This window comes from Misgurnus anguillicaudatus, chromosome 14 (assembly GCF_027580225.2).
Source record: "Misgurnus anguillicaudatus chromosome 14, ASM2758022v2, whole genome shotgun sequence".
In the NCBI taxonomy this organism is placed as follows: Eukaryota; Metazoa; Chordata; class Actinopteri; order Cypriniformes; family Cobitidae; genus Misgurnus; species Misgurnus anguillicaudatus.
In genome coordinates this window covers 16114156-16139672 of record NC_073350.2, presented here as the reverse complement: position 1 = coordinate 16139672, position 25517 = coordinate 16114156, and the positions used below count along the sequence as shown (strand labels likewise).

Genomic DNA, 25517 nt, shown 5'->3' with positions numbered 1-25517 from the left:
GCCATTGAAGTATTCAACACGTTCGAGTACGGCGAAAATGAAGACAAAGAGAAGTACGATACCCTCCTGGGAAAATTCAGTGCATATTGCTCCCCACAGAAGAACATCGTGTATGAGAGGTATGTGTTCCGGTCACGGATGCAACAGCCCGAAGAAACTTTTGATTGTTATGTGACTGATTTGAAGCTTAAAGCGCAGTCATGTGATTTTGGAGATCTAAAAGATTCCATGATCCGCGATCAAATTGTCTATGGAATTCAGGATAAGAGGATGAGGGAGAGGCTTTTAAGAGATGCTAAACTAACACTGGAAGAAGCAGAGAGACTGTGTCATGCAAGTGAATTAGCACAACAGCACGCAAAGACGTTTAATGAAGCAAATGCCACTGCTGTACATGACAGTGCCAAGGTTGCAGTAATCAAAAATAAAATAAAAAAGCCTGCACCACAAAAGAATAACAGAGAAGATGCAGCAACATACTCCTGCAACCGTTGTGGTAACAGACATGAGCCCCGGCAGTGCCCTGCCTATGGCAAAAGATGCTCAAAGTGCAATGGAAAAAATCATTTTGCAAGAAAGTGCTTAACAAAGGACAAATCAAAGTCAGTGAGAATAGTTGAAGAAACTGATCTAAGTGAGACTTTCTTTGTTGGCATGGTGTCCTGTAACGATATCAAAGGAGATACCACAGAAGAAAATGTTAGCCACTTAGAAAATGATGAAACATGGATTGTGTCATTGCCAATTAATGGCACGTTAGTAGCACTAAGAATTGACACAGGCGCACAAGCAAACTTGATCAGCATGACAGAAATAAAGGCCATGAAAGAAAAGCCTAAAATAATCAAGAAAACAATGCAACTGAAAGACTATAACGGAAAAGACATAGAAAGCAAAGGTCAGTGTAGACTGAAAGTGACAATAAAGGACAAAAGCCACAATGTACTGTTCTCTGTTGTACCTGAGGGCCGGGAATCACTGCTCGGTGGTGTTTCCTCAAAGAAATTGAACCTGGTGAGGAGAGTTTACCACATTAACTGCTCAGAAGCAGTAAGTGTTCAAACAGGCTCAGTTGAATCCATTGTGACTCGTTATCAAGATGTTTTTAAAGGACTGGGATGCCTTCCATGCACATACAAAATCAAACTCAAGGAGGATGCAACTCCTGTAATCCATGCACCAAGGAGAGTTCCAGCTCCACTTCGGGAGCGCCTCAAAAAGGAACTGGAAAGGATGTGTCAGTTAGAAGTCATCGCCAAAGTGGAAGAACCGACTGAGTGGGTAAACTCCATGGTGTGTGTCGACAAAAAGAACGCAAGCAAAGAACTGAGGATATGCATGGACCCAGGGGATTTAAATCAAAACATTAAACGTGAGCACTACCAGATACCAAAAAGGGAAGAAATCGCAAGTGAGATGGCAGGAGCCAAGTACTTCTCAAAGTTAGATGCGGCACAGGGATTCTGGCAAATCAAATTGGACGAGGAAAGCTCAAGATACTGCACATTTAATACGCCTTTTGGGAGGTATAGATTTCTGAGAATGCCATTTGGAATAATCTCAGCATCTGAAATCTATCATCGAGCAATGGACAACATGCTGGAGGGCCTAGAAGGGGTCCGTTGCTATGTAGATGATGTGGTGATCTGGGGCTCCAATCTAATAGAGCACAATGAAAGACTGACAAAAGTGCTTCAAAGGGTGCGTGAAAATGGGCTAACATTAAATCGTGAAAAGTGCCAATTCGGTGTGCAAGAAATAACATTTCTTGGAGACAAACTTTCTTTTCAAGGTGTAAAGCCAGATCAAGAGAAAATAAAAGCCATTTTAGGCATGCCGCGCCCCACAGACAGAAAAGGTGTGCTCAGAATAATGGGAATGATCAATTTTATTGGAAAGTTCATACCCAACCTATCAGTGAAAACATCAGCACTGAGAGAACTTCTCCATGACTCCAAAGAGTTCAAGTGGACATCGAGAAATGAGCGAGAATGGAATGCTCTAAAGGTCACACTGACAAATGCACCTGTGCTTGCGTATTATGATCCCAACAAAAGACTGAAGATTTCCACAGATGCATCGAAGGACGGACTTGGAGCTGTCTTGTTGCAGGCAGAAGGGGACAGCTGGAAGCCAGTTGCTTACGCTTCTAGGTCCATGACTGAGACTGAGACAAGATATGCTCAAATAGAGAAGGAATGTCTTGGATTGGCTTATGGACTACAGAAATTTCATTGTTATGTCTATGGGCTTCCTACATTCACAGTTGAGACAGATCATCGTCCTCTTGTGTCAATTATCAAGAAAAGCCTTAATGAGATGTCACCAAGGATTCAGCGGCTCATCATGAAACTGCAAAGGTATGATTTTGATCTTAAGTACACACCAGGCAAACATTTAGTGCTGGCAGATGCGCTATCCCGAGCACCAGAGGGGAGTTCTGCATGCTCCACTGAAAAAGAAATTGAGAATTATGTCAACATGGTTGTTGAGTCTCTACCTGTATCTCATGTCAAAGCAAATGAAATTTGTGAAGAAACAGTCAAGGACAAGGAGCTACAAACAGTGATGGAAAACATTCATGGTGGCTGGCCCAAGGGGTCCTGTCCAAAATATTATCACATGAGATCAGAGCTTAGTGTGGCAAATGGACTGCTACTGAGAGGCTGTAGAATTGTCATTCCAAACAGCCTGAGGCCAGAGATACTTCGTAGGTTACACGAAGGACACCTGGGCATTGAAAAATGTAAAAGAAGAGCCAGGACCGCTGTGTACTGGCCCGGAATCAACAAGGATATTGAAAACATGCTAGGAAAATGTGAGACGTGTAACAAGTACCAGAGCAAACAGGCAAGGGAGCCTATGCTGGTCCAAGATCTACCCACTGCTCCTTGGGAGAAAGTTGGTACAGATTTGTTCCACTGTAATGGCAAAGACTATCTGATAGTGATAGATTACTACTCAAATTTTCCCGAAATAGCTCTTCTCACAAGTGCAACCTCCACCAGTGTCATTACACATGTCAAGTCTATTTTTGCCCGACATGGTATACCAAAGACTGTAGTGAGTGACAATGGTCCCTGTTATAGCAGCAAGGAATGGCAGCAGTTTGCGAGACAATATGGATTTACCCATATCACTTCAAGTCCACAGCATGCACAGGCAAATGGCAAAGCTGAAAAGGGAGTGCATATCATCAAACAGCTCCTTAAAAAGTCCACAGACAGCAAGTCGGATCCTTATTTAGCTCTACTAAGCTACAGAACAGCCCCGCTTGAATGTGGTTTATCCCCAGCGGAACTGTTGATGAATCGCAAGTTACGCACAACCCTACCTTGCTACACAGACATCAAAGGAAATGCAGAGATACAGACAAAACTGGAGAATTTGAAATGGAAACAAAAACAGTATTATGACAAGGCAACCAAAACCCTCAGACCACTTGCCAAAGATGATGTTGTGCGTATTCAAGACCAGGATGCGTGGCACCGAAAAGCTACTGTTCTTCAGGAGATTGGACCGAGATCATATGAAGTAAGGACTGAGGAGGGTCATGTGCTCAGAAGGAACCGTCGTCACCTTCTCAGAACCAAAGAGACTTTCAAGGAAACAGAATGTGAAGATGAAGATGGAATTGCTCCTGTGTCACATGCAGAAACAGTGCCAGACCTGAAATCGAATGAATGTGTACATGTGGACACAAGTGATGGTCAGTTAGGGTCACAGGTCTTGAGAAGATCTGAGCGTCAAGTCAAAAGACCAGTCAGACTCGATTTGTAAATTAATGGACTGAATACATAATGTTCTAATTGTGTGTTTAAAAAATATAATACTTTGAAACTGGTTGTTCACAATCCCAGTGTAATATAAATATACATATTGAGGCATGTTCAGTTCAGCTTTAAAGAAAGGGGGATGTGTTGATAGGCAATGAATCACATACTAAATGTGACCAGTAGGGGGAACTACCGGGTTAGATGACGATGGTGCATGTGGAGAGATGGAAGAGAAAAATAAGAGTTAATGGAGAATGTTATGCTGCTGGTTAATGGTTTGTAACTGTTACATTAAAGTTTGAGCACAAGCTCATTGAGAATTAAAAAAGAGAACAAGTCTCATTTTTAAGAGAAATAACACACATAGTAGCCATGGTAAAGGTTTGTGTGCAGCAAAAAGCTCAAAAGAACAACTGCCTATCGTTGTTTGGACTCTTAGTTGTGTTTTTGTAATCATTATATCATTATAGTAGAAACACAACAAGGGACAAGCATGATAAACTTGCACGATAAACTTGCTCAATGTTTGTTTACAGCCGCCGCCATTACCTCACGTGTTGCTCATGAAAGCAGTAACTTATGTGTGCACATGCGAGTGATCTTGTGTTTAATAAATGTGCTGTGCGGAGATATATGCTTAGACGCAACTAAATAAGGATTGTACTGTTTGCAGTCGCGTATTTTATAAGAATACCAAAAACCGCGTCGATTTCCTGACTCTAATCATGGTAAAGTGAACACAGGGTTTGTGTGCAGCAAAAAGCTCAAAAGAACAACTGCCTATCGTTGTTTGGACTCTTAGTTGTGTTTTTGTAATCATTATATCATTATAGTAGAAACACAACAAGGGACAAGCATGATAAACTTGCACGATAAACTTGCTCAATGTTTGTTTACAGCCGTCGCCATTACCTCACGTGTTGCTCATGAAAGCAGTAACTTATGTGTGCACATGCGAGTGATCCTGTGTTTAATAAACGTGCTGTGCGGAGATATATGCTTAGACGCAACCAAATAAGGATTGTACTGTTTGCAGTCGCGTATTTTATAAGATTACAAAAAAACGCGTCGATTTCCTGACTCGCGTGTTTGTGTATGCGTTGCCCATCGCGTGAACTGTTTGACGGAAGACAAAGAAAACACTCGCGTCTGGAGATAGTGACACACATACGCAAGTAAATAAGGATTGTACTGTTTTCAATCGCGTATTTTATAAGAATACCAAAAACCGCGTCGAATTTCCTGACTGGTGTGTTTGTTTATGTCTGTTCGTGTTCCCCTCGCGTGATGTTTGACGGAAGAACAAAGAAAACACTCGCGTCTGGAGATACTGACACACATACGCAAGTAAATAAGGATTTAGATGTCATGTTTTGGTGCAATCGGATGAAACAACAAGGAATGGAGAGACTTGGTTGTGGATTGCATATCCATTGACTGCAAGAGGCACAAGTTATGCATATGCATGTCTCTGCTCAATCACTTCAATGGCGCGGGGGTGTGGCGATCTCTTCTCATTACAGATAATCAGGTAACATTAGAAAGACGGTCCCTCTCCTACTTTTCATACAGTTTACACCGAATGACAATATATGTTTTCGATTTCACTTACATCATTTAAAAGCTGACATTCCAAGCATTATGTAGACATTTATCCTTTGTTTATATGACATGAATTCGTGAAGTTACAGTTAATTTTCTGACGCGTTTCTGAAATGACTTCACTGAGGGAGAGAGAACAAAACGCGCATCATGTTTATTTTCTTAATTTTGCGAAAAGCACAACATTCTGTTTTTATTGGGAGTGGACAGAAAAAAAACTAGACACTTTAACGTTTTAAATGATGTATAAATCATATCCTTATGTCCAAAATCAGCAGAGTTATCTAAGTCTCTTAACGGAGTGATTGAAAAATAAAGAGTTGGCGGCGCCCGCGCCGCAGCCGACCCCAGAGTGTTAACTGTGAATTAAACAGACATTCTTACCTTTGAGTTTGTTCTGAACATCCAGAGCAATATCCAAAGGGTAAAATGGAAGAACAGGATCAGTAGCGAGTCTCAGGATGACCTCGGCTGTTATCTACATAGACACAAACAAAAAATTCCATTAAAATTTTCAATCAAATTTGCGGCACGTCGATTTTGCTTTTCTTCTGTAACATTGAAGAAAATAAAAAAACATATGGTACTGATACAAGGTTACCATCAATGATAGACCACAACTAATTTTATTTTGATCAAAAACACTCCCGTTAACAGTAACATTTATTCTTTGGCACACTTGCCGACATATATTTTTAGCCACAGTGGATTTTTAAGAAAAGCTGCCGTTTAATGTTAAGTATGCTTTTTAATTGACTCATATACTGTATTAAATACTCTGTCAGGATGCCATGCCTGCAACCCTGCAACCCTTACAGTACAGGTATATAAGTATGTTGGTTGTACTTAGTCTTCTTATCTTTGCAAATCTTTTTTATTAACTTTTTATAATGTAAAAGAGTTTTTCCATCGCTTTCTACTGAGTGACCATAACCAAGCAGCTTGTAAAATGTGCTAATCCTTTATCCATAGCGCCCATGAAACACCACAGTCTGTTATATCACCCAGTGGGACGTCTTTCAGCACCTCTCATCTTCTTGTTGCCCTTTCTTTCTCTGGTATTGCTGATCAAACACTATTGATTCACCTCAGGTCCCTTCAAATTCTGCATGATGTTATTGTCCAGGCCGAGGGACTGCACAGCGTGAACTCTTATCGACTGCAGTTATATCATATGGTAAGTGTCTCAATCTGCCTGACCTCTTCTGGCTTCTGGAAACCGCAGTTTGTTGGCAATCTCGCTGTTGGGACGGGTGAAATCATGACCTGTGAGGGGGCACCGTAACACTTTCCCAAAAGGAGGATTTGGTGTTCGGTCACTGATCCTACCTAAATGAATTAGCCCCAGGGCTGGAGTTTAGGGCTGGACTCCCACAATAGCTGTTTTTATATGAAGCAGTAAAGATTGAGTTCAGTTTTATTTATAATAGCCTATACTATATAAATATTTTTATAAGTTCATGGATAATGCATGCAACAATGGGACAGAGGAGGAAAAACACGAAGACAGATAAGTTCCACATGAGATTAACACCAAACTGAATTACAATTACAATGCATTCAAGCTTTAAATATAATTCAATGAAAGAAATTCATCAAATCAAATGACCTTCCTCAGTCGATATTAAAGATATCAAGGTGATATTTTCACCAAATGTTCTTCATATAGAATTATTTTATGTAAAAAATAACAAATGACTTTAGCTGGGTTTTCACAGGCAGGGTCACATATATTATTTATAGCGTGTGTTTATATATTTTTATTTCCAAGATGATAAGTGGATCAAACTTATATATAGTGTAAGCGCAGCATCAGTGTGACAGTCTGTACCACTGTTTGAAATTAAGTATAGGTATATACAATTTACTTTAAAATAATATTAATGGATAAACAGTCTAGTGCAGATTATTTAGTATATAGTCATATAGCTTTCCATTCTGAGTGAAGCCAATATAAGTACTTTGCACAAATGCATATATCTGCAATACATCAATAGACTATTTTTGTTTTCTGCATCTATTTTTGGCTTCTTAACAAAAAAATCTAGCAAAGTTGAGAAAGATGTGCCATCAAGGATGGAGATATTTTAGCATTGTTTTTAGTAGTGAGCATTAAATGGTACAGCTGAATGTGTCTGAACTAAAAATTTGAAGTTTTTTATATCACGGTTTTATCTGTTGCCAAAAGATGAAAGATGTACATGAAATCTGTAAGGAAACTAATCATCCACAACATCAACCACCTTCTGTCAACCCTTTATATGTGACAAACAGATGCATGATGAATGACATGTATTGTATGGTTGCTATCCGTGCATTCATCTGACACAAGACAAGATGGTGCCCTTCAGTTGAGTATTATTGACTAAATTCATTAAAATTATAAACTAAAACTATAAATATTTTAATAACAAAACCATATGTTTTAATCATGTCTGCACTAATATGCAGCTGATGAACATAAACAGTCACAAATCTTAAACAAATTCTTCTTAAAATACCACAAAAATATATTTTAAAACAGTATTTGAAGAGTTTGGTTCCAAAACGCGATAAACGCCATTTTACTAAAAAATGAGGTAACGCCATAATTAGTATTGTATATCAGGTCAGTATTAAAAAGTAAATCGTTAATTTTATGCAAAATCCGCCGTGTTATCCTGTCATATTTTCTCTCTTTTTTCCCAAAACATAATAAACGCCAGTCCTCCTTTTCTGCAGAATGCAATAAATCCACTCAACAAATCACAGCGCACCATTCCACGCATTGTAAACAACAATGGCGGCATGTTAAATACACACAAAATCCACTACTTTGTACTTCGTGATCAACAATCAAACTAAAACTAAATAATACTTTGATGGCATTGATAAACCTGTGGTGGTTTTCTATGACGAGAAAGAAACCTAAGCCATCAACATCTAATAATTTACGTGAAAGACACTCGGGAGCCGGAAAAATGCCTGCTGCTGCTTGTTTTCCCGACAGCATCAAGCTTCTGTCATGCAAACACATTGACCCCAGGGGATCTTATGAAAAACTTTCCATTATTTTACTCAGAGTCAACGAAAATCGAGCAGGACCAAAACATTTTACAGCTGATTGCTTTAAAAAAAGTTTAGTGACAACGTCCCAACAGCAGCAATGACAGTGTTCTTTATATGACAAAGTAAGTGTTTTGATTAATGCCATTAATGTTTAATTTTTTTTAATCAGTGTATACCACTAGTCAACTAATTGAATATAACATGGCAAAGAGGAATACACATGTATATATTGATTCATTAGATTTATAGCATTTTGGGGAAAAAAACTTGTCATGGATTTATTGCATTTTGTTGAAAAAATAATACATTTTTATAATAAATCTTTGAAAATTAGATTATGGATTTGAACTTTTAATGTATTTATAACCTAAAGATGATATATGTGAAAGTTTGTAACAGAAAATAGTGGTTTTCATTTTGTCACTTTCTTGGTATAGAAAACATGTTTTTACCCAAATTAGTCAAAATGGATTTATTGCGTTTTGGAACCAAACTCTTCATTTTTACCTTATCTCATTTTGTTTTGCCTTCTGGCATTTGTAAAAAGTGTGCGTGTGTGAGTACATATATGCATACTCTTGTTTTTCTTGACTCATCTTATGCTCCAGGACATGTGAGTACTGCAGGGTGTTGTTGTGGGGGGAATATATTTGTATATATTAGAGAAAAAGAGGGTGCGTGGATGGGTGGGATGTACTGACAGCAGAGGGCTCCCTCTGAGCAGCTCAAATGCCGAACACTGATTTTGACAGGCCTGCATGTGATCTCCAGACCAGAGGATATTCATGTCCTGTGATGAATTGTAGTGGGTTGAGTATTAGAAATTGGGTCAGGCATGTTGTGATTGCTATTTAGACATGTACTGTGGGATTTGAATCAGATTTGACTAGCTGATTGAAGCAGAAATGCACTCGGACTTGAAGAAATCACAAACGTGTACAGAACTTTGTAGCAGAACAGATTGCAGTCTGTGACATCAGCAAGGATCCTGACAAAACCAGATCAACATCTGAAAAAATGACAGTTTACTGCACGCGCCATACACTCTTAAAAATAAAGGTGCTTCACGATGCCATACAAGAATGTCTTTGGCATTTAAAGAAAGTATTTTTTGCAGGGGTTTTGAAACGTTTTTGTCAGCCAAACTCCCTTGAACTAAATTATCTACTTGTACCCCCTGAGATTTTAGGTAATGGTCACATGACATACAGATTAAACAAATAATACATCATTTTTGTTAGTATGGGAGAGCAGGGGCGAAAGTACAATTTTTCAGAAAAATGTAATTTTAAAAGATAATGGGTCTCATTCACTAATAATTGCGTATGTTTTTCGTACGCTTTCCGCCTGATTCACAACACGTGCGCACGCACATGAATTTATTCTTATACGTTCTTACGTTAGTAAAACTGGAGTGTTTTACATGAGCGGCCACGAGGTTGGTAATTTGCATAAAACACGCCCAACCAGCTCCATATAAAGGCTTTCCGCAGGGCTGATCCACAGAAATTGTTTGACAAGTTTGTCATAGAAGCAAAAGAGCTTGAAAAGAAATCCATGATCATATTTTTAATCTGTAAAGTTCTGTTTTGCTTTGCAATTTTTATTTGGGAGGTTTTGCTGGAGGTAGCCAGTAGTGTGTGTCCACCGGAGTAACATTAAAGAAGTATTCGATGCGTTAAAAAACAGATATTTTATTTTGTATCTAAAATAAAAGAGACAGAAGATCAAGTGATTGACGTTTGGACTTGTCATTACATTTACATGATGTTTACATTAGGCATTAAGCACACACACGCTTTCATATAGAGATTTAAAAAGTGACGAAGGGAAGCGTGTAGATTTGTTATTACGTGCATCCTCTTTATATGTGTAGGAAAAATAAGTAATGTATTATATAATGTATATAATAATAATATAGATCATGTATAATAATAATATTTCATTTTAAATTTCAGTTTCATCAAATGTTTCAAGAGCAATCCGACAGTACTTGAATTGTTGAGCATGAACAGTTTGAACACTATTAAAGTTCAATTAAATCACATTCGAATAATATAACATTTTCAACATAATGCAACAGTATTAGCAGCGGGACAACAAGTGTTACTTTCGTCCCGAAGGGACCTCCTGACATTTAAACCCGATTTACCTTTATTTAGAAAAACTCAAGAGAAGTCAAACTTCAGGATGTGTAAAAAATCTTAATTCTGAATAACAGTGGAAACAATTATGAACTTTTAATATGGTGGACAGATCATCTAGTAAAACTCAAAATCAAATCAGTCTTGGCTGATCAGTTGATAATCTGCTGGAGGAACTACATTATTTTATTAGCCCTAGACTGTAATGACAGCCAAGTTAAGACATTATATTAATTAGATTTATAAAGTATTTCAAATAAGATACCTCAAGGTAATGAGGTCACTATGTTCGAAAGTCTGATAAGTAAAGATCTGTCCAAGGTTCAATTAACGTGAAAACTAATTTTAGAAAAAAATCCACTTGTTAATTTCATAAAACCCAAGGTAAGAAACGCAGCAAACTAATTTTAAATGATCTGCTTTTTTTACATAACTGCAGTTACAAAGAGGCATCATTTTAATGGACACATTCCTAAGCAAACAAGAATAAATTATTTGGTTTACAGAGCAAACATCTATCACAAGAGATCCTTGTTCAGACTCACTCTAAAAGAACTTTATACTGACATACAGTACAGAAGTGCACTAAGGTCCCCGAAACCACGGCTGACCACATGGTGTTTAATGAATCAATGTCTTATTGACCACTGTCTGTCAAATGTATTCTTCCAGTGTGTCAGGCAAGACAAATTTCTTGCCAAGCGACCTTCTGCCTCTGCCATTAAGCTTCCAGATGGTATTGTATGTCAAGAGATACCGGCAAAAAAATAAAACATAGATAACAACAGGTAGGTAGTTAAAATATCATAATTAACATATTAACTTTCTAAAAAGCAAATACAAAGGCTGTCTCAATGAACTATACTTCTGTACTGTAAATTATACAATACTGTATTATATTACACTGATTAGAAGGTTATGGGTTTTATTCAAGTAAATGCACATACTAATAAAATGCATAGCTTGCAAGTACCATATAAGTTTAGATACGAGTTCACTAAATGCATAAATGTAAATTTAACAGTAAACACCATTGAAGAAAAATCATTAGTAAAAACAGAATGTTTCGGTGAGTGTGTGCGTGTGTGCATGTGTGTGTGTTTATTGCTTGGTGTAGTGGGTGTAATTTACAGCAAACATCTGCCAGATGCTGAGACCAATTAAACTTCCAGCGTGGAAAGTTTCACTTAAACATACAAGCTGGCAATTTTCCCATTCTGCAAGCACGTTTCTCATTATTAAACATTAATTAGAGTCTTGCACATGCTCAGTGTGTGCTATGTTTGGATTCAGAGCATGTAAATGCAATAAATTTAGCTAATTCAGTGTGATCAATACACATTATGGGCGCCGGCTATTAAAATTAACCTTTTTATGAACAATATGTCCATCCAAGAGGTGAATATAAAGATCAGGAATAATAAAAGTTACTTTGGGTTCATGATGTCTGATTGATGGTTGGGTGCAGTGCCGTAACATCGGCAGTGTATACATGTGCATATGGGCTCGGGTTGAATGGGTCCTGTGTCTGTGAAGTTATGATGTAATGCACTTTATTGCGTGTTTAGCCAATTGACGTCTTGTGTCAGCAATGATCCACAAGTTACTCACTTTCAGACATGCTCGACGACAGTCACTCCGACTTGAAACAAGTCAATGTTTCTAGGACCTATAATGAGCATCAGTGTTTCAAGCAGTACAGATTTATGAGTAAAAAAGTTTTCCTAAAAAAAAAAAAAAACTTGCGTGGTACAACTGGCATGTTCATTAAAACTGCTCAGTCAAGACATGTACACAAATTTTACTCTCAAGATATATATGTAGATTGCATTTTAAGCTGTTATGAACTTGATCATGGTTGTTAAAGGTTATTTATGACTTGTTAATTTAAGGCGCTATTTAAATATCAAGAAGGCATTACTGTAGCGCGAAAGTACTAAATATAATGCACGAGCATGAACGCGCATGAATCTCTGATTGGCTGGTTCTGATCACTGTCTGCGAAGCACACACTGTAAAAAAATTCCGTAGAAATTACAATGTTATTGCAGCTGGGTTGCCGGTAATTTACCGTAGATTTACATTTATGTAATTTACTGGCAAGAATTTGTTCAAAGTTCAATCAATTTTAAATATTAACAAGTCTTTATCTTTACAGAATAAAACTATACAGTAACAGCCTCATGCAAAGCATTCTGGGAACCAGAAGTCATCATCAACCTTTTTCTGTTTTTTGCTTCAGATTTTGTTTCCCAGAATGTTTTGCTTGATGCTGTTTTTTTAGTTTTACTCTATAAAGACAAAGACTTGTAAATGTTTAATCTTCATTTAACTCTGAACAAAATGTTGCCAATCAAAAACACAAATCCAAATCTACGGTAAATTACCGGCAACCCAGCTGCAATTTCTACGGATTTTTTTTACAGTGCATGCAGTAATTTGTCTATGCATGTAAACATGCAATTATTAGTGGAAATTTACAGTGTTAATGTAAACATAGTCAGTTATATCCGTATCGAACGTAAATAGACAAATTGGCTACAAGCCTGCCCTTCAATCAAACTCTAACTGCATTAAATGTGTAGTTTTATGTCTTATATTCATGCATTGTAGACCAATAACAATTTTAAGTAGTTTAATTGTAAATATGACTTCTATGTTTTAATGTTTTATTATATTTGATTCTTCAAGCATTGCATAGTTTGTACTATGTACTCTAAAGTGTCAGAAAACAAATGGTTAAAAAATGGTCCAAAGCTATCACTGGGGCAGTACCCTTTAAATAGGTCCTAATATGTACCATTTAGATACAAAAAGTTTACATTTGGTACCAATATGTACCTTTGAGGTCCTAATATATATCTAATATGCACTCTTTGGTACCAATATGTACCTCTGATTTACTCATATGTAATTTACTCAAAGTGCATTTTTGAAAGGGTACCGCCCCAGTGACAGCTAGGGACATTTTTTTTCTGACAGTGAACATCTTTGTTTTTTTTTTTGCAAAAAGTTTAAGTATACTTAAAAAGCAATCTTAACTTAATTAGGGCCAATCTCATTTCTCTGTCTTACCCCTTCCCCTTTGTCTTCGTCTTCCCCTTGCTCCTCGAAACCGAGTGAAGGGGTAAGACAAGATCGTTTGTTTAATAAATGAGACACGACTTGATTACCGTTTGCGTCCCCTTCCCTTGACGCTAACTGGCTGCTACGTAAACAGACAAGCGTTGACATAAACAAAGAAGATGTCGTCGTCTCAGGTGTGCCGTCGTCTCAACAAATAGCGCATAACTTAGCTGCTAGCTAGCGCCTTAACTAGCGATTCAAAACAAAACATTACAATTAAAACCGCTTGAACATTTTATTAAAAGTATCATAAACATGTGTGTCATAATATAACCTCAATTAAACTGCCGAAAATAACGTTACTTTTATTTGTGCGACTCCTTGACAGTTCAACGTTCAGCCATAAAACATCTTGAGGCCGGTTCTCCTGAGAAATTCCTACGTTTACGTTTACCCCTCTCTTTCAAGTGTGGTCCTTATCACACTTCGTTTCAAGGGCAATGTATCCCTACGCCTTGGCCCTAGCCCTCGATCAAACGGAGAATTGAGACACCACTTCACCTCACATGAACGCGCAAAACCGAGGGGTAGGGGTAAGGGGTAAAGGGTGATTTATAGACGTGCGTAGGTTCTACGCTGTAGCTATCCGTAGCCTGTGCGTAGCTCTGTGTAGCCTGATGCGCACCTCGCAAAATTTTTAACAGCGTGTCAGTTCTACGCGGACCGCAAGCGCTGTGATTGGTCCACCAGAACCCCTCCCGTCAGGTAAAAAAAACTGCGTCATAAGTATTTCCTATGCCACAAAAGTCGCTGTTTATTTACATCCATCATTGTTGGTCTTTTCAAATGATACACAACAAGCTGCTGTTTCTTCTTCGTTTGTGGCTTAACTTGCAAAGCTTCTTCTTCTTTGGCATTCGCACTGCTACTGTGGTTACACGCGTGGTTACTGACTACCAGCGGCCTGCGCGCGTGTTTGCACGTCGACGCGGACGACGACGCAAAAGTATAAATGAAAACCGACGCGGAACCTACGCCGTCGCGGCTACACCGTAGGACCTACGCACAACTATAACGAGCCCTTAAGACAGAGAAATGAGACGCACCCTTCCATTTTTATTTTATTACAATTTTATTCTCTTGTGGTATCGATTTTGGTAGTGGAAATTTTACTGATGTCTGTACTGACTATTTTAATATACTGTAGCATTATACACAATAGAATGAAATAATATTAAAAACTATACTTAAACAAACATGTAAACAACAGTTGAACATCCTGCCATTCAGTTATCAATTGTAAAACTCTTTGCTGCCTTAACATTTTTGTTAAATCAACTCAGATTTACAAGTCATATCAACAGAGATGAGTTGTTACAACTTATAAAATATAGTTGAGCAAAGTCAAGTTATAACAACTCACCTGTAGTTATAACAACTCATCTCTAGTCAAGATAAATAATAGTAAGTTGAAATTACTTGTTAATCCAAGTTGATTCAACAAAAGAATTTAAGGCAGGCAGCAAAGTATTTTTTACAGTGTACAGTAATATAAGTGCATACATCAATAGAAAGTGGTGGTGAAACAATGTAAGGGCTTTCAGAGAATTAAAACCTCTGCTGGACGCTATGATAGCTCAAGAAAAAGCAGTGGGTTTAATGCCAGAGCTGCGATTCAACTCTCGTTTCTCTCTCTTCTAAAATATCAAATAAAAAAGGATAAAACGCACTTTGAGGTCTTCTGAGAAACAAACATTCCACGTGCTTCTTGGAACAGAAAGACCACGCTCCAATCCTGCAGGACAGATGACAGTGCTGGGTCACAACCGCAGGCAGGTTAATGCTTCTGAATGCTGACAGAGGTGAATAAAAGGCACCGCGGGCTTTAAAAAGAGACCCTTTACGCTAAAGGCCACTGAAAATGACAGCAGTGAAATCATGGCATGGCTTTATTGTATGTTTGAGAGCTCCACCACTATAATAATGCAGGTATTAAACTGAATTGACAAAAAGAATATTGTTCACTATTATTCACTCTAAAGTATTTATATCCTGGTTGCTCTTAATATTTCTCTCTCAAAGTTTGAGATTTTGGTTTGTACTACAAAACTTCTGTCATCTTTAGCAAACTCTCTCAGATATGACTTTCTTTGTTGTGTGAAACAAAAGATATTCACCTGCTTTCTTCTATACAATGAAAGTTGATAAGGATTTGGAACAGAGAAAGTCAACATTCAGTGTTATTTGAAACGATCAGCTTTGATTTGAAAACTAATGGGTTTTGACTGAAATGAGGTTGAGTAAATGATAAAATATCAGAAAATTATTGAGTAAACGATTTGTTTTTTGACATTACTGCATAAACAAAATACTATAATATATTCGTAGATATTTAGGAAACGTGTTAAGTTCATGTATCTGTTCCTCTGAAAAGTAATGCTGTAGCCAGTTATCTCTTTTGGAAATGCTGTCAGAATCTTTGTTTTTGTTTTGGTTTGTATGATCCTGCCCACTGCCAATTTACCAAATAGTGTATTTCGACTCGGTTGGCAGTTATCACGGTTGCTTAAAGGAAAAAGTTCACCCAAAAATTAAAATAATGTCATTAGTGAGTCACCCTCATGTTGTTCCAAACTCGTAAGACCTCCGTTCATCTTTGGAAAGACAGTTTAAGATGTTTTATATTTAGTCCGAGAGCTTTCTGACCCTCCATTGAAAATTTATGTACGGTATACTGTCCATGTCCAGAAAGGTCATAAAAACATTATAAAAGCAGTCCCAAATCAGTGGGTCAGTAAGAATGTGTTGAAGCATCGAAAATACATTTTGGTCAAAAAATAACAAAATTTTTGACTTTATTCAGCATTGTCTTCTCTTCCGGGTCTGTTGTGAACCGGGTGCACGAGACTGCAGTGACGCTGTTATCTGGTGTGCCTCAGCTTTTTTTGCGCCCGAGCTTAGTTTACAGTCTGAGGGAGATGCACGTAAGTTTGAAAAAAAAATCTTTGCAAACATGTCCGAGGATAACAAGTCAACAGCGTCACTGTGTAAGCGCATTCGCTACAGACGTGGGAGAGAAGACAATGCTGAATAAAGTTGTCATTTTTGTTATTTCTGGACCAAAATGTATTTTTCGATCCCTCAACACATTCTAACTGACCCACTGATGTCACATGGACTACTTAGATGATGTTTTTATTACCTTTCTGGACATGGACAGTATACCATACATAGATTTTCAATGGAGGGTCAGAAAGCTCTCGGACTAAATATAAAACATCTTAAACTGTGTCCTGAAGATGAACGGAGGTCTTACAGGTTTAAAACGACATGAGGGTGAGTCATTAATGACATTGTTTTCATTTTGGGGTAAACTATCCCTTTAAATGAGACCACAATGGTTATACAAATCCACACGAGTGGGTTTGTTATTTGCAGATGACATAATTTATTGCAAATAAAAATGAGCAGATTAACATATTCTTTCCATTGTTAGCCATCTGGCAATATGAGAGGGGGCAAGGATTATTTTCCAATATTTAGACTGCGATGTTACGTACAGCTTCTTTAAAGCAACACAATGTAGTTTCCATGTAAAAAGGACTTACAGCTCCCCCATGTGGTTGAAAAGTGCAACAGTGCCTGGTATCAGACACTCTTCTGGAGGCAGGGGGAGGGGCGGGGCTGTGTGCTCTACCCTCCACCACCACTTTCAGAGTGTGCTTGTAGCAGCTAGGAGGCTGCTCAGGTTGCAGCAACAGTACAATTTGTCCAGTTAAAAGTTGTTCTATCACTGAAATAATTTTAGAGACATTATTTAAAGGTAAAAAAAACTACATAGTGTTGCTTTAAAGAACATACAACAAATTATTGGACCAACAAAACCAAAAGATAAAGCTACATGCCTGCAGTTTCCCAAGCAAAAAGCTTAGATCTTTAGTCATAAATGTGCCAACAAGGTCAAAAGTTTATTCATAAAATGAAATTGATTTCATCATAAAAATATCATAAACTTAAATGGACCATTATCAAAAACACAGATGTAGGAACAATTAGTAAAGTGTAGGGGGGCACACTAAGGCATGGCTCTTAAACAGCAATTAATGATCTTAATAATATTTTTCAAGTAAAACACCAAGTGAAACACCAACCCCCTCGGTTATATGGATTTTTAGGCTCTTATTCAAAACATTATATTTATAATGTATGAGATAGCATGCAAAGTACACAGTTGGAGCAGGGGCCACAGCAGGCTAGAACAGATAAACACGATAACCGTGACACCAAAAACAATAACTCAGATTTATGTAAGGTTACAAATGCACCGATTAACTGAATTGGCGTGTTATGATGTGTTAATTTTTAATTACTGATGGTTTCAGAAACTGCGCATGCCTCACAGCTGTGTAGACATTAAGAAAACACTTTCCCTACGGAGTACACAAATAGTCTATACCCATGACTGCATCTTAGATTTGCATTTCTTTCCTAACAATTTCAAATTGCATGCCATTTGCTTCATAATAGATGCACATCATATACTCTTAATTGGCTTTTGTGGGACTTTTTCAAGAAACACTGCAGGGTCCATCTCAGAAATCACTAACAGAAAAGTAAAAACAGGACAGCAGGAAACCAATCTGAAAAAGAGATTGCTTGCTTTAAAGAGTTTCCGTGCTCAGAAATTATTCATAAAGGACGAAAAATATACTGTTAATCCTGAAAAAAATATGAGATGCAGTGCCATGTGGTTTCATTCAAAATCAAAAAGTAAAAAATGACATTTAAAACAGAAATACTCGGACTGAAGGTCAAATGAGGTTTCCTAAGTATATTCTTGTAAACAGAGCTGAAGCCGAACTTGCCTGTCAACAGCAATGAAATTATTATGCTAACAAATGTTGAGGTCCCTCTGGCCAGGACTGTACACCAACACTGCCTGCTATTGTTTAAATTGTTACTTTCTCCTAATGATGAAATGTCACTTTTCATTTATCCTTTAAAGTTTGAAAAATGTACCATTATAATCAGACAGCAAATTATTATTAATAGAGAAAAATGTTCCAGTTATTTGCCACATTAGGTTAGTAATTATTCAAAGAAATCATAAAAACTATAAGAGAAGGGTGACTGGTATAACACCATCAGTTTAGATTTTGGCTACAGATGTGATGTTGCCAGAATGCTCAAAGCCCTCCCGAGGTGACAGTGGAAGTTAATAGTGAGGGGAGGAAATTGAATTTTCTCATAACAATAATTTTGATTTGCGATTCTGTTGCGCAATTTGATTTACAACCAAATAGTTCAAGTTACATATACATGAAGTATAACAAATAACGGTTTTATGGTATTAGATACTGTATTTTATATATGAAGAGATCAGATGTCGCTAACCTTGAATAAAAAATAAGATGATGATATTGACCAAATGCTCTCTCTTTGTTTTCGATATTTTGAACGTTGTCGCTTGGGGTTTGGGTTAGAATCACTTTCTGTGACTTCCTAACCCAAACCCCAACTCTAACTCCAACTCCAGGCGAGAATAGTTTTTTTAAAGCGGACGAAAAACATGTAGAAACCAATGCATACAATTACATCCTAATGCAAACCCGAATCTAACCCTAACCCCAAACGACAATGATTTAAAAATAGGAAACAAACGATAAAGAAATCCATGCGAACAGCCACTGATAGAAATTTGTGCTGGAAAGAACGAAAAAGACGAAAAACAGCAGAAATGTGTGTCATCAAACACAAATAAATTAATCAAAATTTTTGTTACTATAACACGACTTGCCTTAAGACTGTGTTGGCCTGAAGGGGTATAATACAGTACTACAAAATTTAATTCCATACGTAGGAAAAGAGACAGCTTTTTACACAAACATTCGATTGAAACATTGTCAGGGGTGACATGTATAAAAATAAGACATTTTAATTGCTGTCTACAGCATTAACCTTTTCATTGCATTAATGTGAAAATACTGAATATATATATTTATAAAACGGTTAGTTCCAATCCTTGATTCTGATTGGTCAATAGGTGTGCTTTATTCGCAATAAAACACTGCTATGACCGCTTCACCCAACGGTTCTATTTAATATCACTGCGCCCTTAGCAACACCCTTAGCAACACATAAACATATAATGAGACAAAGTCTGAGAACAGTTTGTTGTTTTTATTTGAACTTTCATGTTGTTTTTCGCAGTCAGGGACTATTTTTATGGAGATAAATCCATTTTTTTTACATTTTTGTCAAAACATGTTTATTATTATGTTATCATGTTATTCTTTTGTTTTACGGTGCTACTTAGCTGTGTTTTTTAAGTTATGAAGGTTTAAATCAAAACAAACCAACTGCAGTTGCATTGAAATTAAATGGAATGCACAACCAAAAAACAAGATTTCTGAAGAATTAAAAAAAACGGTGGTTATCTCGTTTTGCAACAAAACTCTTCATATATATATATATGAGTTTGTGCTGTGTGTAATTATTATGTATATATATAAATACACACACATTCATGTATGTATTTAAGAAACATTGACATGTGCATATATATTTATTTATATTTATTATATATAAATAAAAAATATTTATAAATAAAAAAATCTTAAATGTATATATATTTTAAAATATGTGTATTTATATATGTGTAAAATATATATATTTATATATATGTGTGTGTGTGTGTGTGTGTGTGTGTGTGTGTGTGTGTGTGTGTGTGTGTGTGTTTAAATATACATGATATTTATGCACAGCACAAACTCATATATTATGCAAAAAATTAATTAATCTAATCTAAATTAATCTATGCCCAGCCCTAATTTGAATGTAATTGTTGACAATAACTCTGACTACATCAAAAGCATCCAGCATAAACCAACGTTTGGATATCAGAATATGAGGAAATTGGACTACATGGGGGCAGTCTAGGCAGTAATATGCTCTAAAACAGGCAAATTTGTCCTCAAAAAAGTGCTCGGCTGGCTCCCAGATGGCATGTTTCCTCGTTTTTAAGTTTTATACAAAGGCAAAAAAGGCCTCGAACGTACAGAATTCTGTTTAATCACTAGCAGTGATGGATGAGGCGTTAATCTTCACCACGCATGAGACGAACCAGTGAACGTGAACCAGATTCCAGGACAGCCTTCGCTCTGTGGACAAATTACACGTCCCTGGTACAATGTGTGTCGAACGACACTCGTGTCAGCTCTCGTACAATGAGACGCCAATTGCGTTAGCCAGGTGATAAAGAAGAATTGCTGGGAGAGCTCCATCTAAACACTGACTTAATCCCAGGAGTGTCTGGGAAAATTACTCCTTGACGTCTCGTCATGTAATGTATTAGGCCACGATAAATTCCTCCTGATATGCTGCCAGCGGTGACGTAGAGCACGTGAAAGAAACCCGTCACACACATCAGTTCAGAGTTTTTGGAAAAATCTATGGTTTGCTAATTCCTTATTTTTTCCAAAAAAAAGGCAATTTGTATTGGTGACAATTGCTGCATTAAAACCACAGAGAGAATTTTATTTCTGGGCTTGGGGCGATTAGGAGCTCTGACAGAAGCAACATCTAGAGGGGGGGCAAAAATGACTTTTTACTACACTTTCCAATAACGGTGAAAACACACTGAAAAATTATTTTACTGTCTAAGTTAACTAGACGCGATATAATGCGGCTATGAGTAACCAACTTCTAGCCAAAATAAACTTTAAATGGTTTTACATCCTGTTTTTGCCAAAATGTATATATGAAATTCACCATGTAAGCAAAGTCAACAGTGATTACAAAGTGCTTGCTTTCATTTATTTATTTACTTTATTTTTGGGCTATGGTTAAATGTATATTATATTTTCACTGACAGCACACATTTTGCCTTGTTTTAGCCTAGATGTCTAGGCTGTGTTTGGACGGCTAGACGTCTATTAAATGCAAAATTGCTTTCTGGGATATATCTTACTGGCCATTAAAGAAACATTATTTTCCATCATTTGAATTAAAATTACTTAAATACTGTAGCTTTGTATTAAATATTAATACAATGCATGCTGTTTTGTGTAAAGCTAACAAGCAAAATTTTAACTTTGATGAGTGTTTATTTTGCACCCTTGGCATAAACAATGGTGCACACAGAGTTTTTAATGCACATATAAGTGACACATACATTAAATGCACTTACACAATAGTATAAAAGAAAATATCCAACAGACAAAGACATACACTTTGCCTTGAGAAGTGAAAAGTTATTCTGTGTACACACATATAGGTAGATAACTGTTATTAATATAGTGACATGTTTAAATGATGATAAAAAAAAGTTTAACATGCAGTGTGGGTGGATTGTGCCCTTCCTTGCTAATTATATTTATTATAAGAAACATCCATAGAAAAAATCTGTGTTTATAACCGAATGTTTAACACATGCACTTCATTTGCAGGTTAACACTTTCTTTGAATGCACTGAGGAGGGTAAAAGCACATCTAAGTGTGAAATTCACCCTGTGTTCAAACTACTAAGAAACTTAAAAATGTGCTTCTTGGTATGTTAACAGCATGAAAGCACAAGTGTCTAACGTATTTCACAGTGAGTGTGAAACTGAAAGTAAATTCCTATTTTCAGAGCGATGATGATTTATTATTAAACAACCTGAGGATGATGTGAAATTAATTAATTCCATACTTTGTTTTACACAAATCTCAAAATGGTGGAAATGGGATGAGACTGATGAGAATGCCATTGCTTAGAAGTTGCTCATTTAAAGCATACGTAAATGTTTAACATAAAAGGAAAAGTTCTGTCATCATACACCTTTATGTTATTCCAAAAGCTTTTTGTCCTTAAACACAACTGAAGATGTTTGGCAGCATGCTTTGCTTTTAATATGTTTTTTTGAGTTCCTCAGTACCCATTAATACAAAAGCACTTTGAACATTCAATTTAACTATCACTGTGTCCCAGTTTGTGTATTATTCATCCTAAATAGTATCTGAAATTAGAAATAGTATGCTCCATATACTACCCAGTCTGACAAAGTTTCGTTATATAGTCACGTATTTTTTTTAAATTATTTTTTCGTGATATTATCACGAATTTCCACATTTTTTCGTGATCGTATAACGAATTCCTGTTTTCGTGTGATTATCACGTATTGGTTACTCAACTGCTTTTTCCTATTTTTAAACCATTGTCACTTCGGTTTAGGCTTAGATTTGGTGCTTGCATTAGAATGTCACTTTATATATTAGTTTATACTATTTTTTCGTATTTATTTTTTTTATATGTCGCCTGCCGTTAGGGTTAGAGTTGGGTATGGGTAGGGATGTCATTTTATGTAAATCTAACCCTAAATTGGAGTGACAATGGTAAGAAAATAGGACAAAACAGTTGAGTAACCAATACGTGATAATCACACGAAAACAGGAATTCGTTATACGATCACGAAAAAACGCGGAAATTCGTGATAATATCACGTGACTATATAACGATATTTCGTGAGACTGGGCTGCCCATATCATGCTATGTTATAATGAGTATCCTTAAAGGTGGGGTGCACGATCTCTGAAAGCCAATGTTGACATTTGAAATCACCTAAACAAAAACGCCCCTACCCCAATAAAATCTGGACCTTCTTTTGATAGACCCACCCCACACATTCGCAACCCAGGCAATGATGTCGTTTAGTAGACACGCCCCTTACTGCTGATTGGCTACAAGTGTGTTTTGGTAATCGGCCCGACTCCCTTTTCCAAATCGTTTTCAAAAATCATGCACCTCACTTTAAAGTACCTGGATGGTTCGCAATTTCTTGTTAAAGTGCGGATCGATGCAGACTCTAATGGATAATATTACTTACAACTAGATAAAGCATTTACACTGCAATTAACACATTTGAGAGAATCGACTTAAGGTGCATTTAAGATTTCATACATTTTATCAATATGTGTTTTCCCTAGGATTCGAACCCATGACATTTTTGCTGCTAACAACATGGTCTACCAACCGAGCTACATGATGAGATTAATAGAAAAAACACAGGATCATCTCACTTCTTCTTCTTCTTCTTCTTAAAAAAGAGCTGTAAGGCGGCAGCATCATCAAGGCCTAATACAAAGAGCTGGCGTGTTATCCTTCGAGATTAAACCACCTGAGTGAGCTTTGACAAGTTATGTGCCGGAGAAGCTCTTTAAAGCATTATCTAGATAGTCTTCCTAAAAGCAATTCATCAAGTTCATCAAGTTTATCTAGAGAGAGAGGGGGGGCAGACAGATGAATCTCTTTCTTTGGATTTTTTTACTACTGATGTTGAATCTCACAAACACTTGGTAACTGCATTTTTATTTCGATTTTTTTCTTTGTCCATCTATTGTTTTGCATTTTAATTGAAGTTCGCTTCACAATCTTTTACGAGCCCATTTCTATACGATACGTCAAAGGCTGTAATTTCTGGGAAATTAGAGCTATCTTATCGTTTCAGACTTAATTTTAGGAAAATGGGAGCTTTCTCAAGCAATTCTTCTGCAATCCTTTATCCTCCAAATGGTGACTTCATATTAATACAACTGCTTTGAGCAGATGGTCCATTTAAGCAATTAAAAGACTAAAACATTAAGAACTCAAATGAGGGTGAATTCCAACAATGGACAGCCAGTGCTTTTGAGTAATCGCATTAGCTCCGATGGAGACGGAACAATGATATCCGAACGTCATTCCGAAATCAAATCCGCAATGGCCTGACACTCATTTATGTGAAAGGACTCCGGACAGGAATCTTTTAATCAAGCGGTGAGTGTATATAAGAAAAGCAAATAGAGATGCTTCTCAGGTAGACGTTCCCAACGGAGCCCATCAGAAGATTCCAGCCCCTTCCAGTGCCGTGTAAGCAGAGCTGGCAGAATCTTCCGTTCACGCTTCTTCTCCCGCCCGGCTAGCGTCACTCAGGCTGTCAGAGAACAATACAGACCTTTCACTCTTCCACGCCACCACTGTTTCCATCTGACACATAACAATGGCTGTCCTGGGACATTCAATCACCACCGGCAGCTGCTCTCAACCTCACAGTCTCTCGAGCTGGCAGATCCCGATCTCTCAGGCTTCCAACTTCACGGCACTTTCTGGCTGGCTGAGTCCCAGGGCAAGCGATGCATGGCAGGTTAATTTTGAAAGAACTTGGGGTGCGATAACTCTATCTCTACGGTAAGTTCTGAGAGTTGAAAGCTGCCTAAAAAGACTCTTTCCATCTGCAAACGCTGTACTTGAAGGTATGTTCTAACACCGAACTTCCCTTAAGACACAATCGCGGGTGACATCATGCATTGCACACATATAAGCCTATCAATTACAGTATGACCCGGTGTCCTATTCTGAGATGGAAGCTCAAATCGTTCTTCATATCTTCTTTAGTCAGTCTAATTTCACTGAATCATCCAATCATGACAGTTTCTCATTACACTAAATGCTGATTTAGACTCTGATGGTGCCATTTGCATAGAGGTCACCGACTGTCAAGTTTAGTTGCAACAGTTATTAAAAATAAATGACCAGTTGCTTGGTTTGTTAAACAAATGTATATATTAAGTTGCCCTTGCACACTACAGTATGCAATCTCAAATAAGCAGGAGAGCTGTTATATTATCAGCAGGGCTGTGATTCACATTGCAGGTAATCATAGCTGTGCTGATATTCAGTACATAACTGCGATGTGATATTGCTTTCATAGTAGTTAACACTGAGCTAATACTTCTGTGAAATACAAGATAAGGTTTCATGATCTAATTATAAGATTAGATGCTTAATTTCAATCACTGATTCCATTCTGATTTTAATCTTTGACATGACCTTACTCAGTCAATATTAAAGATTTCACCTGAACTG

General features: G+C 37.2%; 1 protein-coding gene across 1 annotated transcript in view; it reads right to left on the bottom strand.

The window, feature by feature from the left end:
- The window catches only part of LOC129427212 (inactive N-acetylated-alpha-linked acidic dipeptidase-like protein 2), a 329030-nt gene that overhangs the window by 24069 nt on the left and 279444 nt on the right, over positions 1–25517 (bottom strand). The window contains exon 12 of the mRNA XM_073875958.1: positions 5763–5858. Coding sequence (XP_073732059.1) covers positions 5763–5858 — 96 coding nt within the window. The remainder of the gene's footprint in view (positions 1–5762; positions 5859–25517) is intronic.